The sequence below is a fragment of the Rhinatrema bivittatum genome, chromosome 2 (genome assembly GCF_901001135.1).
Source record: "Rhinatrema bivittatum chromosome 2, aRhiBiv1.1, whole genome shotgun sequence".
Lineage (NCBI taxonomy): Eukaryota > Metazoa > Chordata > Amphibia > Gymnophiona > Rhinatrematidae > Rhinatrema > Rhinatrema bivittatum.
The window spans coordinates 816,698,555-816,714,231 of record NC_042616.1 but is presented as its reverse complement, the minus strand read 5'-3'; the positions used below and the strand labels follow the sequence as shown (position 1 = coordinate 816,714,231).

Below are 15,677 nucleotides of genomic sequence, written 5' to 3'. Positions count from 1 at the left end.
GAGGTGACAGTAGTTTTGGACAAGCAGTTTTGCAGTCGTTCGCCCAGTATTCCTCTTTCCACTGGTGGGGGTGGACTGTTGTTTTAGTATTTGCTCCACTGTGCAACTCTTAGCTTGGGACTTCCCCACATCATGGTTAATTCATGCATATATGTGGACAAATAAAGCAAGTTTATCTGTAACACAGTTCTCTGTAGACAGCAAGATGAATTAGCCATGCTTATTACCCACATGTCTCCCCAGAGAGTCAATTACCTTATTAAAGTTAAACTCTGAATAGGATTGAGGGGTCATAAGGTAACACTTGCACAGGAACCTGTAACTGCTACGTAAGACTCTTACTGAAGTCTGAGAGCTGGGTCTGTTTGGTACTGTCAGATGTTACCCACGTGTCAAGGCTTATTCATTATGCTGTCTACAGAGAACCCTGTTTACAGGTAAGCAAACTTGTTTTCTTATACTATTATGTTATTGAAGTCTGTGAACTATATTAGATAGGGAGTTTTAATCCTGTGATTTTAGAAGTCATTTTAAGTTTATGATTGTTTTATACGTATGTATTGGTGTGTGATTATGATTTTTTTGTGTTTGTAGGTTTTTGTTTTTGCTATATATATGTACACAGCTTTGATGTTTTTCAAGGAATTGCGATATATTAAAAAATAATCAAAACCGACTAAGACAGTAAGAGTAGGGTGAACTATCTCACGGTAGTGGTGGTCTATCTTGTGGCATGGTGGCCTCTTGCAGTGGGGATAGTCTCTTGCCACATAGGAACAAACTGCTGATGGGTTTTTACCAGAGATGATTTCTGTATATGAGTTACCAGAGCTGGCAGGCCATAGAAATGGATGTTTCCCTGTCCCACCCTTCCTTTGGTCACACCCTGTATTTTCTTATTTTTAAGGCTGACCTCGAAGTCCTCATACCATGTCGCAGCCAGTGCCAAGCCGTGCCAGGGTGTATGCAGATGTGAACACACAGAGGCCCCGGGAGTACTGGGACTACGAGTCACATGTTGTTGAATGGGGGTAAGGTTATGACTGCGTCTCGCTTGGGATTAGGGGGGAGTTGCCAGACTTTGGAAGTTGTCTGGGACTGTTGGGGGGAGGACAAGATGGGAAGTGAGAGTCTCCTGGGATTAGGAGTCTTTTATGAAAATAGAAGGTGGATGGTGAACAGGTTTGGAAAAATCCCAGGCAGCTAAAGTTTGGGGCCTAGCGCTTGATGAAAGAGATACCGACAGGGTCTGGGCCAAGTTATGGGGCGTTGTCCGTAGCTGCCATAGATGAGGCCCAAGCCAGGAAGAGGGAGTGAATGGGAGGCTGACCATGTGGGGACCCTATTGTTGATCTGCTGGATGGAGAGGAAGAGAGGGATAAAGGGTCTTTGGACAGGAGGAGGAGAGGAAAAGAAAGAGCACAGAAAATAAATATAAAAGGAAAGAAGTAAATAATAGACAAAGAAATGGAGAGCACGATTGTCAAAAAGAGAGCAACAAAGTGAAACAGAAATAAATTCTGGCTCCTAAATTTATTTTTTTTTAACGTTGATAAGCAGGTTGAATTAGCCGTGCTGAAAGGATGATGTCATCTGGCGGCACGACGCGGAGTTGTCTCTCAAAGTCAGTTAAAGCTTTTGTGTACGAGCATGTGAGGGTATTCCTGTGCGATTGTAGGTCCCAGAGCTCTCGTCACGCTTCGCACAGTCGCAGGAGATTCACTCTCTCATCACTTATTCCTAACTCTCTAACTTCATTGCTATTAGCGACCCACCAAAAGCACTTTTCAGTGCTACCATGGCCTCTAGACCATTGGGCTTCAAGTATTGCTTGTGCGGCCACACAATGTTCATAACGGATGGCAACAATTGTTGCTACTTGTGCCTAGGGCTCGGATCATGAACAGGCTAATTGTAGGGACTGCGGCCGCGTGTTCTCAAGGGCTCAGTGACAGAGGGCAGAGAAAATAGCCCAACTCCAGATGGAGACTGAGCCCTAAACAGGCAGCAGTCAGAGTACAGAGGGGAAAATCCTCCCATTCGACACTGACAAGAATGACTCTCCTCCAAAGAAATGGCGCACTCAGTCTGCGGAGTCATCAGGTAGGCCTCCAGCGCTGAAAGCGTCGTACCTGCCTCAGAACGCCATGATGCAGTTGCCAAAGCTTAAATTGCCTGGTGCACACAATGTGTGTTGACAAGAGCTGCACAGTGTACAGAAAAAAACCCATCTTAACAAATGTTGCATGAAGCTCACGGCTTGCAAAATCAAATGGCGCACATAAAGCGTACCCTCCACGATGCAGGGATAGCTTTCAGCAACGACACACAAAAAGAACATGGTGCACGCTGCTCAGATAGTGCACGGGGTTAGGGTTAGGTGCGAAAGTCATTGCATGCAGCCAAATCGGCAGGAGACAAAAGGCAAAGAAGTTGAGAAGGATCACAAACAGATTTTTCCATCTCGTCCAAGCTCGTCCCATTCAGATAAGCGTCAGCCAAGGCATATTCCACAAAAGGACATGGAAGCAGATATTTTATAGGCTGCATTTCCTCCATCCAGGTTACCTACAAGCACCTATCAAATCTTTAACCCAATGTTCTCCCTACCTCCTACTACTCCCAGATCCATGCTAACTTCAACCTTATGGCAACAGGGTTTTCGCCTACAGGCCCCAGAACCAATTAGCTTGATTATTCCCATTTTAAGATTTCCAAGTTTTGACCCAGATTAAATTTTGATTCCAGAGGAATGATGCTCCTCCTCTATCACTGGGGCAAAGATTGCAACAAGCAGTGGAGCAGATCACAGATATTGTGAAATGTTTTTCTCCAACCTATTTCCTCAGGCACAGTCTCCATCTTTTTCACTGGCATATCAGATTGCTCATCCAGTTGAAAAGGTAAAGCCAGGTACTCCGACTACCTTGCCTTCTTCATCATCTTCTTTGGTGCCATTCTCACCTCAGCCTGAAAGCTTACTTTCTCCTACCAGACCATCAGAACATTCACCGCTGCCATACCCATCATCTGAACCTTCACCAGGGAGTCCCCAAGCAGTTCCACAGGGTTGCCGTCAGATTCCCCTGATGAATTGCTGAAGCACACATCGCCACCGGAGGACTTAATTTACTCCAAGTTTATCGAAAAGTTGGGTACGGCACTTAACCTAGAGGTGAGGAAAGAGCCAGACCCACGTATAGAGGTCATGGGACTGCTGAAGATATTGGACATACCGGCAGAACCTTTTATTCTATTGTCTCACAATATTCTAGACACAAAGTTGTTGAAGAAATGGGAAATGCCATTCTTAGGAGCAGTAATGGCTAGGAAGGTAGACTTAAAATTCCATTTGAAAAAATCCCCCAGATACAACTACCACACAATTCGGCAGTGGTCGACTTAGCAATGAAAATAGCAAAAAAGACAAGCCTACATTCAGATATACCACAGATTACTAGATGACTTTGGGGGGAAAAGTCTTTCAATGTTCCATGCTGAAGGTAAGAACTGAGAATCATCAATTCTGCATGGTCCAATATCTATATCAGATCAGAATCCGATTTGGTGAGAAGTTGAGAGAAACAGTAACTCAACTAAAAGAGCAGAATGTGGTTGTCCAATCACTCTACACACAGAGTGAGCCAGTAGGAAGTAACCGGCGCTACTTCTCTCAGTTTAAATGCCCATACTATCCTTGAAGACAATATCGGGCATACCCACCCTACTTGTCTAGCAGCAAACCAACTACCACAACAGCAACAACAGCTCTTTCAATAAAGGGAATGCCAACCCAATCGACAAACGCCAAAATCACAGAAGCAACCTCCCTTAAAGCAACAGCAGGGATTTTAGCCAGTCCATCACCAATCCTTGATCTAAGAGCACTAAAAAAACATCTGTATCAAGAAAAGTTAAAAATTGACATCTCTGGGTACCATATTACCCTTCATCCAGACTGACTGGATATGCTCCCTCTATCTCAAAGATGCATATGCACACATACTGAACGACCCTTCCTGTTGGCACTAAGACCATAAGAACATGCCATACTGGGTCAGACCAAGGGCCCATCAAGCCCAGCATCCTGTTTCCAACAGTGGCCAATCCAGGCCACAAGAACCTGGCAATTACCCAAACACTAAGAAGATCCCATGCTACTGATGCTAGTAATAGCAGTGGCTATTCCCTAAGTAAAATTGATTAATAGCAGGTAATGGACTTCTCCTCCAAGAACTTATCCAGTCCTTTTTTAAACCCAGCTACACTAACTACTTTTGCTTCAGAGTTGGACCAATAAACTACCAATACAAAGCCCTCCCCTTTGGTCTCATTTGCCCTTAGAGTTTTTACAAAGTGTCTAGCAGTGGCTGTGGTGCATCTCCGTTGTCCTGGAATATGCCTTTTCCCTTACCTCAGTAACTGGTAAATAGTGGCTCCGGATAACACATATTACGTTCACACACAGAAGTGACGATTCACTGCCTAGAGGATTTGGGATTTCTCATCAACTCTGAAAAATTGATGCTCAAACTGGCGCAACAAATCCAATTCATAGGAGCACAAATAGACTCCGTCAGATTCAAGGCTTATCTTCCTCACAAAGGAGCTCTAAAATTTAAAATCATAGGAAAAAGTCTTCTACAATGCAAATTGATGGCAGTTCGCTATATTCTAGTAAGTCTCAGTCATGTGGCAGCTGCCGTACAGTTAGTTCCCTAACCCGTCTCCATATGCCCCAATTGCAGTGGTGCCTAAAAAGCCAGTGGTGTTAATTCCTTCAACTACTATCTACACAAGTTTAAATACTCAAACAGTGGCACAAGACATAAACTGGTGGTTACAAAGGCACATATTGGAAGAGGGTTGCCCTATACACCCACTTCCACACCTGCTGATCCTAATCAGATTCTTCTACACTGGGGTGGGGTGCTCACATCCTCCAGAGAATGCGAAACACTCTGAGAGCATTCGAACACCTCCTCCAAGGAACAGCATTGATGATCCACATAGACAACCAAGTTGCCATGTTCTATATCAACAAACAAGGAGGCACAGGTTCATGGCCCCTATGCAAAGAAGCCTTATAGGTATGGAACTGGGCTATTCAGACTAAAGTATCTCTACAAGCCACGTATTTACCAGGGATCGCAAATGTGGAAGCGTACCGCCTCAGCAGGATATTTCACCCGCAGGAGTGGTCTCTAGCTCAGGCCATAGCAGACTTGTTCATGCGATGGGGTCAACCCTGGATTGACCTCTTCGCCACAGAAATCAGAAGGTTCTTTGTTTCTTTCAATTTGACCAAGCCTTCACTGGGAGGCACCAGACCCATTCCTATTGTCTTGGACGATAGGCTTCCTCTGCACATTTCCTTCTCTGCCATTAATTTCTAAGACTGTACAGAAATGCATAAGAGACCAAGCCAAGGTGATTCTCAGCCTCTGCGTGGCCCAAGCAACCATGGTATGCTTATCTTGTATAGTACTCAGCCGCCGCTCCACAACACCACTGGAACAGCAGAGAACTATTGACGCACCGACCTGAATCTAACCATATGGATGTTGAATGCAAGGCTTTAGCACGCTGGAACCTTCCAGATTCCATCGAAGAGATCTTTCTGTCTGCAAGAAAACTATCGAATTGCTGTAATTACCCATTTAAATGGCATTTTACTCCACTTGGTGCACACAGCATTCACTGGATCCATTCACATGTGAACCCAGATGCTTACTGCCTTACCTGCAGCATCTTTCTCTCACCAGCCTGGCAATCACTTCCATAAGAGTTCACCACAGTGCCATAGCGGCTTACCACAATCCAGAAAACGGAGCTTCAGTCTTCATATTTCCACTGATTTCCTGCTTCATGAAGGGAATTCTTCACCTGTGACCACCACTTCAACGTCCCCCGCTGCCTTGAAACATCAATATAGTCCTAACTTGTCTCATGATGCCTCTGTTTGAACAGTTAGATTCAGTCTTGTTGAAATTTCTCACCTGGTAAGTGAGCTTCTTGGTTGCAGTAACCTCTGCACGCAGAATGAGTGAACCTCAAGCCTTAGTTTATTTTCCACCCTATCTTCAATTCTTCCACAACAAGGTAACACTTCAGCCCCATCCAAAGTTCTTATCAAAGGTGGTTTCGTCATTCCACTTGAACCAAATAATTTCACTACCAACGTTTTTCCCAAAACCACCCAAAAATGAAAGGGAAAAACTACTTCACACACTCGATTTGTAAATGAGCTTATTATAAAAGAAGACCTCAAGCACGTTGGAAGGGAAGTCAGTTGTTCATTTCCTGTGACCCGAACAGGCTAAGGATCCTGGCCTGCATAAAGCACTGTTATGCTGCCGAGCCCAATAAGGGCACATCAGGTGAAAGCCACAGTGACATCAGTCATTCACTTGAACAAATGGATAACAGTGGGCTCTGGCAGAATAAGACCTGTAATGAAATGATACCCACTCTCCTAGGTCTAACTTCTCCATCTCCTCCACTGACACTCCCAGTCTCCATTAACTTGGATGCACTCAGAAATAGATATTGAAGTGATTTCTAAACGTGAAGTCACCCAATGCACCCAGAAGCCCTGCAACACAATCAAATGTCATAAAAGAAAACTTCTTCTCCTGGGAGACTCGATCATCAGAGGAATCATTTTGGGAGCACTTTTTGATGGTGACACAATAGTAAAATGCATTCCAGGTGTTACGCCCGTCGGTCGCAGACAGCTGCGACCTCTCATGCTCATCTCTTTTTTTTTTTTTCCCTGCATCGTCAATCCTAGGAAGAATGGCAGCCTCCGCCAGCCAACGCCAACCTCCCCGATGTGCCTGGGATGGTGTGGGCGCTGCCGACCGCCATCTTGTTTCCAGAATCACCTAAGATGTGCGTACGTGCGCAAGGGCCTCCTTTGTACACATCATGGAGGGAACCTCGGGGTGTCCCCTCCGGATGACGTCAACTCGCTGCTGTACTTAAGCTGACCAGTCCGTTGCTCCCACAAGTTAGCAAGGAGTTCCCTCGTTGCTGAATCCGCTCCATTCTTGAACTTCAGTTCCAGATTCTCTCCTGGCGTGAGGAGGCTCTAGGTACCTGCTCCTCGGTGGCCCTTCCGTGCTCATGGCTATCCGCTTCTCGGAGGGCCTTCCTGCCTTGGACTTCTATCTTTTCCGCTTCTCGGGACACTCTCCTGGAACTACCTCTTGTGAGTACTTCTACAGACTTCAGTGATACCAAGCTTACTGAAGCTTCTCTATGGTGTACCGCGTGCTCCGGGCCACTACCGTCCCTTCTTCAGTAGAAGTTGTTCCTGCATACCCCGTGTCACTGGGTAGTGCCGTTCCAGCTACGAGATCCACTTCCAGGTTCCTGCTCCTCTGACTACCTCACTAGCACCATCTTCAGTACAGACATCCTCGGCGTACCCCGCTCCGTGGGCCACTACCGGATCTGCATTGCTGAGGTAATCTCTATTCATTTACAGGGACTTCCTGGTGTACCCCGCTCCGTGGGCCACTACTGGATCTGCATTGCTGAGATAATCTCTATTCATTTACAGGGACTTCCTGGCGTACCCCACTCTGTGGGCCACTACCGGATCTGCAGTTCTGAGGTACCTCTACTCGTCTGAAGGGACTACCTGGCGTACCCCGCTCTGCGGGCCACTACCGGACCTCTACATCAGTGATATCACCCTGGGTATACCCCATTGCTCAGACCTGTATTTATTTGCATCTCCCGTTCAGCAGGCTCTGCCTTCCTTCCTTCATGATAAAGTCTCTGCTTAACAGCTGTGTCCTGCGCTACTGAGACCGCGCCTGCCGACTGAGAGGCCCACAGGGCTCCTCCCTGTGGGCGGAGACACCTCTCACCTCGGCCCAAGGTTCACATCCTTACAGAAACATAACACCAGGATCCTCATGTAGTAGGAATGTGAACCAGATAGTCCAAGTCATTGAAGAAAAAAGTAAAAACTTTGATATCGGTGTTATCATCCATCTGGGGACCAATGACCTCAATAGTCTGGATTGTTATGTTTCGTTTCCAATAAAACTATATATTACAAAAAAAAAAAAAGAAATGGTATCCATGAAGTACAAAAAGATTTCCAAAATCTAGGCAAGATGATAAGACACACTGCAAAGACTATTGCCTTTTTGGAAGTATTACCTGCTCATGGAAAGGGAAATGAGAAGCTATGCCATATTTATTTTATTTATTTATTTATAAGGTTTTATACTCCGACATTCATGAGAAACATCACGCCGGTTTACAATTAACTATTAAAGCTGGAAAATTACAATGAACAGGGTGGGGGGAGAGGGGGAAGGCTGGAAAGAGAAGGAGGGAGAGGCAGAGGGAAAATAGAGAGCTAGCGAAGGAAACATGGTGTATAGAAAATGGTTTTGGATTCATTGGAGGCTGGGGTCGTGTATGGAGCAGTAAAAGGCTCTATGGAAAGGGTGACCTAAATTTGTCTGTAGCAGGAAGGAGGCTGCTGAGTGACAAATTCAGATCATATATTTTCAGAAATTTAAACTAAAGAATGAGGGTGGCAGGAGATGGCCAATGAAATTTACATGCTGCCCCCTAGCGATATAGTAAACAAAACACAAATACTAGAGAGACAACAATTCAAATCAATATTTTATTCAGTTGAAATCCCCACATGTATCCCTACATAGACATTTAAAACTAAGCTAGCGCATACACACATTCATACCCCATATTAAAAAAAAATGCCAACATGAAGTTTGAGATGTTAGATAGAGATTATCAAATGTTTTTTTGAATATAAATACACTTATTATCGTAATTATTGAATAATGCAAAATAAGAGCCTTATAAATTACCGCGTACAAGATTAATAACATATACCGTTTCTCTCAATTACATATGTGATGATCATTGGTCATCGTATTCTATATAATGTATCCACGTTCATTTATTCAGGATCATATGTTCACTGAGTCATTATATAGAATTTTGCATTATTCAATAATTACGATAATAAGTGTATTTATATTCAAAAAAACATTTGATAATCTCTATCTAACATCTCAAACTTCATGTTGGCATTTTTTTAAATATGGGGTATGAATGTGTGTATGCGCTAGCTTAGTTTTAAATGTCTATGTAGGGATACATGTGGGGATTTCAACTGAATAAAATATTGATTTGAATTGTTGTCTCTCTAGTAGTTGTGTTTTGTTATAGATTACCCTTTGTGTTGTAATCCCTAGCGATATAGGACATGGGAGGAGAAAATAAAATCAATCAGCTCAAAAAAGGAGAAAAGATGCCTAGGAACTGCAACAAATCAAGGGAGAATAATTGGAAGGCTATGACTACAGATGCTCGTAGTATAAGAACATAAGAAAATGCCATACTGGGTCAGACCAAGGGTCCATCAAGCCCAGCATCCTGTTTCCAACAGTGGCCAATCCAGGCCATAAGAACCTGGCAAGTACCCAAAAACTAAGTCTATTCCATGTAACCATTGCTAATGGCAGTGGCTATTCTCTAAGTGAACTTAATAGCAGGTAATGGACTTCTCCTCCAAGAACTTATCCAATCCTTTTTTAAACACAGCTATACTAACTGCACTAACCACATTCTCTGGCAACAAATTCCAGAGTTTAATTGTGCGTTGAGTATTTTAGCCTTTCTTCAGGACGGTTTAGCCAAGGGACTGTCTTGTAGTTCATTACGTGTACAGGTGGCTGCCCTCGGTTTTTACGGGGTATGGTGGAAGGGAGGTCGTTGGCATCTCATCCTGATATTGTCCGTTTCCTGAAGGGGCAAGGCATTTACGTTCACCGCTGCTTGCTCCTTGTCCTTCCTGGAACCTAAATGTGGTGCTCAAAGCCTTGTGTGCACCCCCGTTTGAACCTCTGAAGGGGGCGACTCTGAAGGATCTCACTTTGAAGGTCATATTTTTGGTGGCAATCACTTCGGCTAGGCGTGTTTCTGAACTATAAATCGGCCCTACATCACTACAGGATCTCAACCCTCAAAACCAAACGAGACTTCTATGCTTCTAAAATTCACGACTACATGTACAACCCCAAGGCCCTCTTCACATACGTGGCTGACCTCACTAAGCCCAGCCAGACGCCCATCCCTGACAATGAAGCCTCTACCCGAAGTGAAGAAATTGCTCAATACTTCCATAACAAAATTGCCAACATTCTCCTCAGATTCCATCCCCCATCACCTTCTACCCCCTCCTTCACTTTCCCTCAATTAGATCCTATCACCTCCTCGTTTGAATCTCTAGAGCCTACCTCAGCCGAGGAAATTGAAACTGTTCTCAAAAACTCAAACCTGCCTGTCACCCTTCAGACACCATCCCCACAAAAGCCCTCCTTTCCATCCCTAACACCATTTCCAAACCCATTGCCGACATTATCAACTCATCCCTCACATCAGGTTCCGTCCCTGATGCCCTTAAACTGGCAGTTGTCAAGCCTCTCCTTAAAAAACCCTCTTGATCCTAAAGACCCTTCCAACTTCCGCCCCATCTCGAACCTTCCCCTCATCTCTAAGATTATGGAACTCACAACTCACTGAGTATCTTGAAAACAATTATATACTGCACCCGACCCAGTTTGGTTTCCGCAAACACCTTAATACCGAAACCCTCCTAGTCACTCTCTCTGATCATGTCATCAGAGGCATGGACCAGGGCAACTGTTTTCTGCTCGCCCTACTTGATATATCTGCTGCCTTTGACACCATCAATCATAACCACCTTCTCTCACGACTTTCAGAAATAGGCATCTCAGGCGCAGCCCTCCTATGGTTCAAATCATACTTATCCAACAGGAAATTTGCTGTTAAAATAGGTAATGCTAAATCCTCACTCCACTCCCTGTCTCAAGGTGTCCCGCAAGGCTCCTCCTTATCCTCTACCTTATTCAATATCTATCTCACCCCCCTTTATCATTTCCTAACGAACCTCGGCCTTAAATTTTTCCTTTATGCCGATGATGTTCAAATTGTCATCCCCGTTCACACCTCCCTTTCGGATGCCCTAGCCTTCTGGAACACCTGCCTTTCCTCCATAAACCTCTTCCTCACCAATATGCACCTTGCATTAAACTCCTCCAAAACGGAACTCCTTCTCATATCCCAACATCAACCCCCCAACCCCTCAATTTCCAATGACCCAGCCTTCAAAGCCCTCTCGGCCCAACAAAGTGTGAGAGATTTGGGAGTCATTCTAGATCAACAGCTAAACCTCAAAAAATACATTAGTTCGATTCTGAAAGAAGGCTTTTTTAAGCTTAATGTTCTAAAAAAGCTTAGACCCCTCCTACATTATCACGATTTCCGGACTGTTATCCAGGACACCCTTTCCACCAAGTTTGATTACTGCAACTCTCTCTTGCTTGGCCTTCCTTATTCCACTATCAAACCATTACAAATGTTCCAAAATGCAGTTGCCAGGGTCATCACAAACACTCTGAAGTCAGACCACATTACCCCTGTACTCAAAGACCTACATTGGCTCCCCATCACATCACGCATCATCTTCAAAACTCTCTCAATCATTCACAAATCTATATACTGTCATAACTCCAACTGGCTAGATGAACCCTTCCATTTTACTCACTCTGACAGACCCACTAGAGCCGTCTATAGAGGAACCCTCACAGTACCTTCCTTAAAAAAAGCCCACCTCTCCTCCACCAGGGACCGCGCAATCTCAATTGCAGGCCCCAGGCAATGGAATTCCCTACCTACCCTGCTCAGACTTGAACCATGCTATGCTAAATTCAGAAAAAAACTAAAGACTTGGCTCTTTCGACAAGCCTATCCTGATTAGAGCCTCTCTTTGACCCCCCCTTCAACTAGAGCCTTCCCTTGTCCCCCCTCACTAGAGCCTCCCTTTGACCCCCCTCTCTTCCTCTACTCAACTTGATGGCCTTTCGGATCTCAAATCCTCCTTTTACCATAAATCATGTCCGACATGTTAGTTAATGTTCTTTTTTGTCATAGCTCTTGTAAATACTTCAATTTTGTACCTTGTATATATTTTACCTTATTGCCCTCTTGTTACTTCTCCTAATATCTTATTACGAGTTACGCTGTACTTCCTCCTGCTCTATTTTTCTCTTGTGTAATCTGCACGTTTTATGCTCCCCTCCCCCCTCCCTGTTCATTGTACTTTGTTTCCAAACTGTCTGTTATATTGTAAACCGGCGTGATGTTTGCACACTAATGCCGGTATATAAAAGTTTTAAATAAATAAATAAACTTCAGTCATTGTCCTGTAGGGAACCCTTCTTGCGCATTTCTGAGTCCGGAGTTAGTCTCCGGACGGTTCCTTCCTTTCTACCCAAAGTAGTTTCTTCCTTTCATCTGAACCAGTTGGTGGAGCTTCCAACATTTTCTCATATAGACAGATTGGATACCCTTTCCAGGGATTTGAGGAAGCTGGATGTGCGTAGGGCCCTCTTACGCTATCTGGAAGTCACTAATGGTTTTCGGGTTTTGGATCACCTCTTCATTCTTTGGAAGGGTCCTAAGAAGGGTAATATGGCATCCAAGATCACCATCTCGCAGTGGTTGAAGGAAGCCATAAATTCTGCGTACCTTTTAGCTGGTCGACACTTGCCTTTGGGACTGAAGGCGCACTCTACTCGCTCCCAGGCGGCTTCCTGGGCGGAGTGTCAGCAGATCTCCCCACTAGAGATCTGTAGAGCAGCAACTTGGAAATTGTTGCACACGTTCGCACGTCATTATCGTCTGGATGTCCAGGGAGGGCGATTTCGGAGCAGGCGTGTTGAGAGCGGGCCTCTCCGTTTCCCACCCCAAGTAGTTGAGCTCTGGTACATCCCAGGAGTCTGGACTGATCCGGTACGTACAGGGAAAAGAAAATTAGGTCTTACCTTCGATAATTTTCGTTCCTGTAGTACCAAGGATCAGTCCAGAGTCCCTCCCACTGCTGCATTAAGTTCAGAGAGTCCACTGTTCCTAAATCTGCTCTAAATTTGTTGGCTCTGAGTAGTTCCTTATATCTGTTTCTTACCGTTTGTCTGGGTCAGGTCATTGTTGGAGGGGAGTGACCCGAGGGTTCCCTGGTTGATCTTCATGTATATAGTTAGTTTACAGTTGGGGATCATTCTGCTTTGACATTGCGTAATACAGGCTGTGGGTGGCACTCTGGTATGTATGTCAGAGCCTGTCATATCTTGCTCTGTCTCCACCTGCTGGTGCGGAGGCAAAACCCAGGAATCTGGACTGATCCTTGGTACTACAGGAACGAAAATTATCGAAGGTAAGAACCTAATTTTCTTTTTGAAACACATGGCTCTATATCTAGGTCCCATGTGGCTCAAATAGCTTACGCTAACTGCACAGGTCTCAGACTTGTAGGAAGAAAAGAGGCCGAAGCAGCAGTGACCAGGTTACAAGTGCTAGACAGAAGATGGAGGTGAGGGGAATTAAATAAATGGTCAGCCAGAGATCAAAGCTCCAGGGAAGAACCAGAGACTTGGGTCACTAATGAACGCACTTTAGCATGAACACCCTGTGTTCATAGATAACAATGCCATTGCCCAAAACAGTAAAATAATTCCTGACCCTTAGCTGTGGGGGAGTGAGGGATAAAGCCTGGGATAAGCACAGAGGATCCTTAGCTGTGGGGGAGTGAGGGGTAAAGCCTGGGATAAGCACAGAGGATCCTTAGCTGTGAGGGAGTGAGGGGTAAAGCCTGGGATAAGCACAGAGGATCCTTAGCTGTGGGGGAGTGAGGGGTAAAGCCTGGGATAAGCACAGAGGATCCTTAGCTGTGAGGGAGTGAGGGGTAAAGCCTGGGATAAGCACAGAGGATCCTTAGTTGTGAGGGAGTGAGAGGTAAAGCCTGGGATAAGCACAGAGGATCCTTAGCTGTGGGGGAGTGAGAGGTAAAGCCTGGGATAAGCACAGAGGATCCTTAGCTGTGGGGGAGTGAGAGGTAAAGCCTGGGATAAGCACAGAGGATCCTTAGCTGTGAGGGAGTGAGAGGTAAAGCCTGGGATAAGCACAGAGGATCCTTAGCTGTGGGGGAGTGAGGGGGTAAAGCCTGGGATAAGCACAGAGGATCCTTAGCTGTGAGGGAGTGAGAGGTAAAGCCTGGGATAAGCACAGAGGATCCTTAGCTGTGAGGGAGTGAGGGGTAAAGCCTGGGATAAGCACAGAGGATCTTTAGCTGTGGGGGAGTGAGAGGTAAAGCCTGGGATAAGCACAGAGGATCCTTAGCTGTGAGGGAGTGAGGGGTAAAGCCTGGGATAAGCACAGAGGATCCTTAGCTGTGGGGGAGTGAGAGGTAAAGCCTGGGATAAGCACAGAGGATCCTTAGCTGTGGGGGAGTGAGAGGTAAAGCCCGGGATAAGCACAGAGGATCCTTAGCTGTGAGGGAGTGAGGGGTAAAGCCTGGGATAAGCACAGAGGATCCTTAGCTGTGGGGGAGTGAGGGGTAAAGCCTGGGATAAGCACAGAGGATCCTTAGCTGTGAGGGAGTGAGAGGTAAGAACATAAGAACATAAGAAATTGCCATGCTGGGTCAGACCAAGGGTCCATCAAGCCCAGCATCCTGTTTCCAACAGAGGCCAAACCAGGCCACAAGAACCTGGCAATTACCCAAACACCTAGAAGATCCCATGCTACTGATGCAATTAATAGCAGTGACTATTCCCTAAGTAAACTTGATTAATAGCCATTAATGGACTTCTCTTCCAAGAACTTATCCAAACCTTTTTTGAACCCAGCTACACTAACTGCACTAACCACATCCTCTGGCAACAAATTCCAGAGATTTATTGTGCGTTGAGTGAAAAAGAATTTTCTCCGATTAGTCTTAAATGTGCTACTTGCTAACTTCATGGAATGCCCCCTAGTCCTTCTATTATTCGAAAGTGTAAATAACCGAGTCACATCTACTCGTTCAAGACCTCTCATGATCTTAAAGACCTCTATGATATCCCCCCTCAGCCGTCTCTTCTCCAAGCTGAACAGCCCTAACCTCTTCAGCCTTTCCTCATAGGGGAGCTGTTCCATCCCCTTTATCATTTTGGTTGCCCTTCTCTGTACCTTCTCCATTGCAACTATATCTTTCTTGAGATACGGCGACCAGAATTGTACACAGTATTCAAGGTGTGGTCTCACCATGGAGCGATATAGAGGCATTATGACATTTTCCGTTTTATTAACCATTCCCTTCCTAATAATTCCTAACATTTTATTTGCTTTTTTGACTGCTGCAGCACACTGAGCTGACGATTTCAATGTATTATCTACTATGACGCCTAGATCTCTTTCTTGGGTGGTAGCTCCTAATATGGAACCTAACATCGTGTAACTACAGCTAGGGTTATTTTTCCCTATATGCAACACCTTGCACTTGTCCACATTAAATTTCATCTGCCATTTGGATGCCCAATCTTCCAGTCTTGCAAGGTCCTCCTGTAATGTATCACAGTCTGCTTGTGATTTAACTACTCTGAATAATTTTGTATCATCTGCAAATTTGATAACATCACTCATCGTATTCCTTTCCAGATCATTGATATATATATTGAAAAGCACCGGTCCAAGTACAGATCCCTGAGGCACTCCACTGTTTACCCTTTTCCACTGAGAAAATTGACCATTTAGTCCTACTCTCTGTTTCCTGTCTTTTA

General features: G+C 45.0%; 1 protein-coding gene across 1 annotated transcript in view; it reads left to right on the top strand.

The window, feature by feature from the left end:
- Positions 1-15,677, top strand: part of LOC115083416 (casein kinase II subunit alpha-like) — a 101,404-nt gene that overhangs the window by 24,888 nt on the left and 60,839 nt on the right. The window contains exon 3 of the mRNA XM_029587222.1: positions 908-1,031. Within this exon, the coding sequence (XP_029443082.1) occupies positions 931-1,031 (101 nt within the window). The 5' untranslated portion in view covers positions 908-930. The remainder of the gene's footprint in view (positions 1-907; positions 1,032-15,677) is intronic.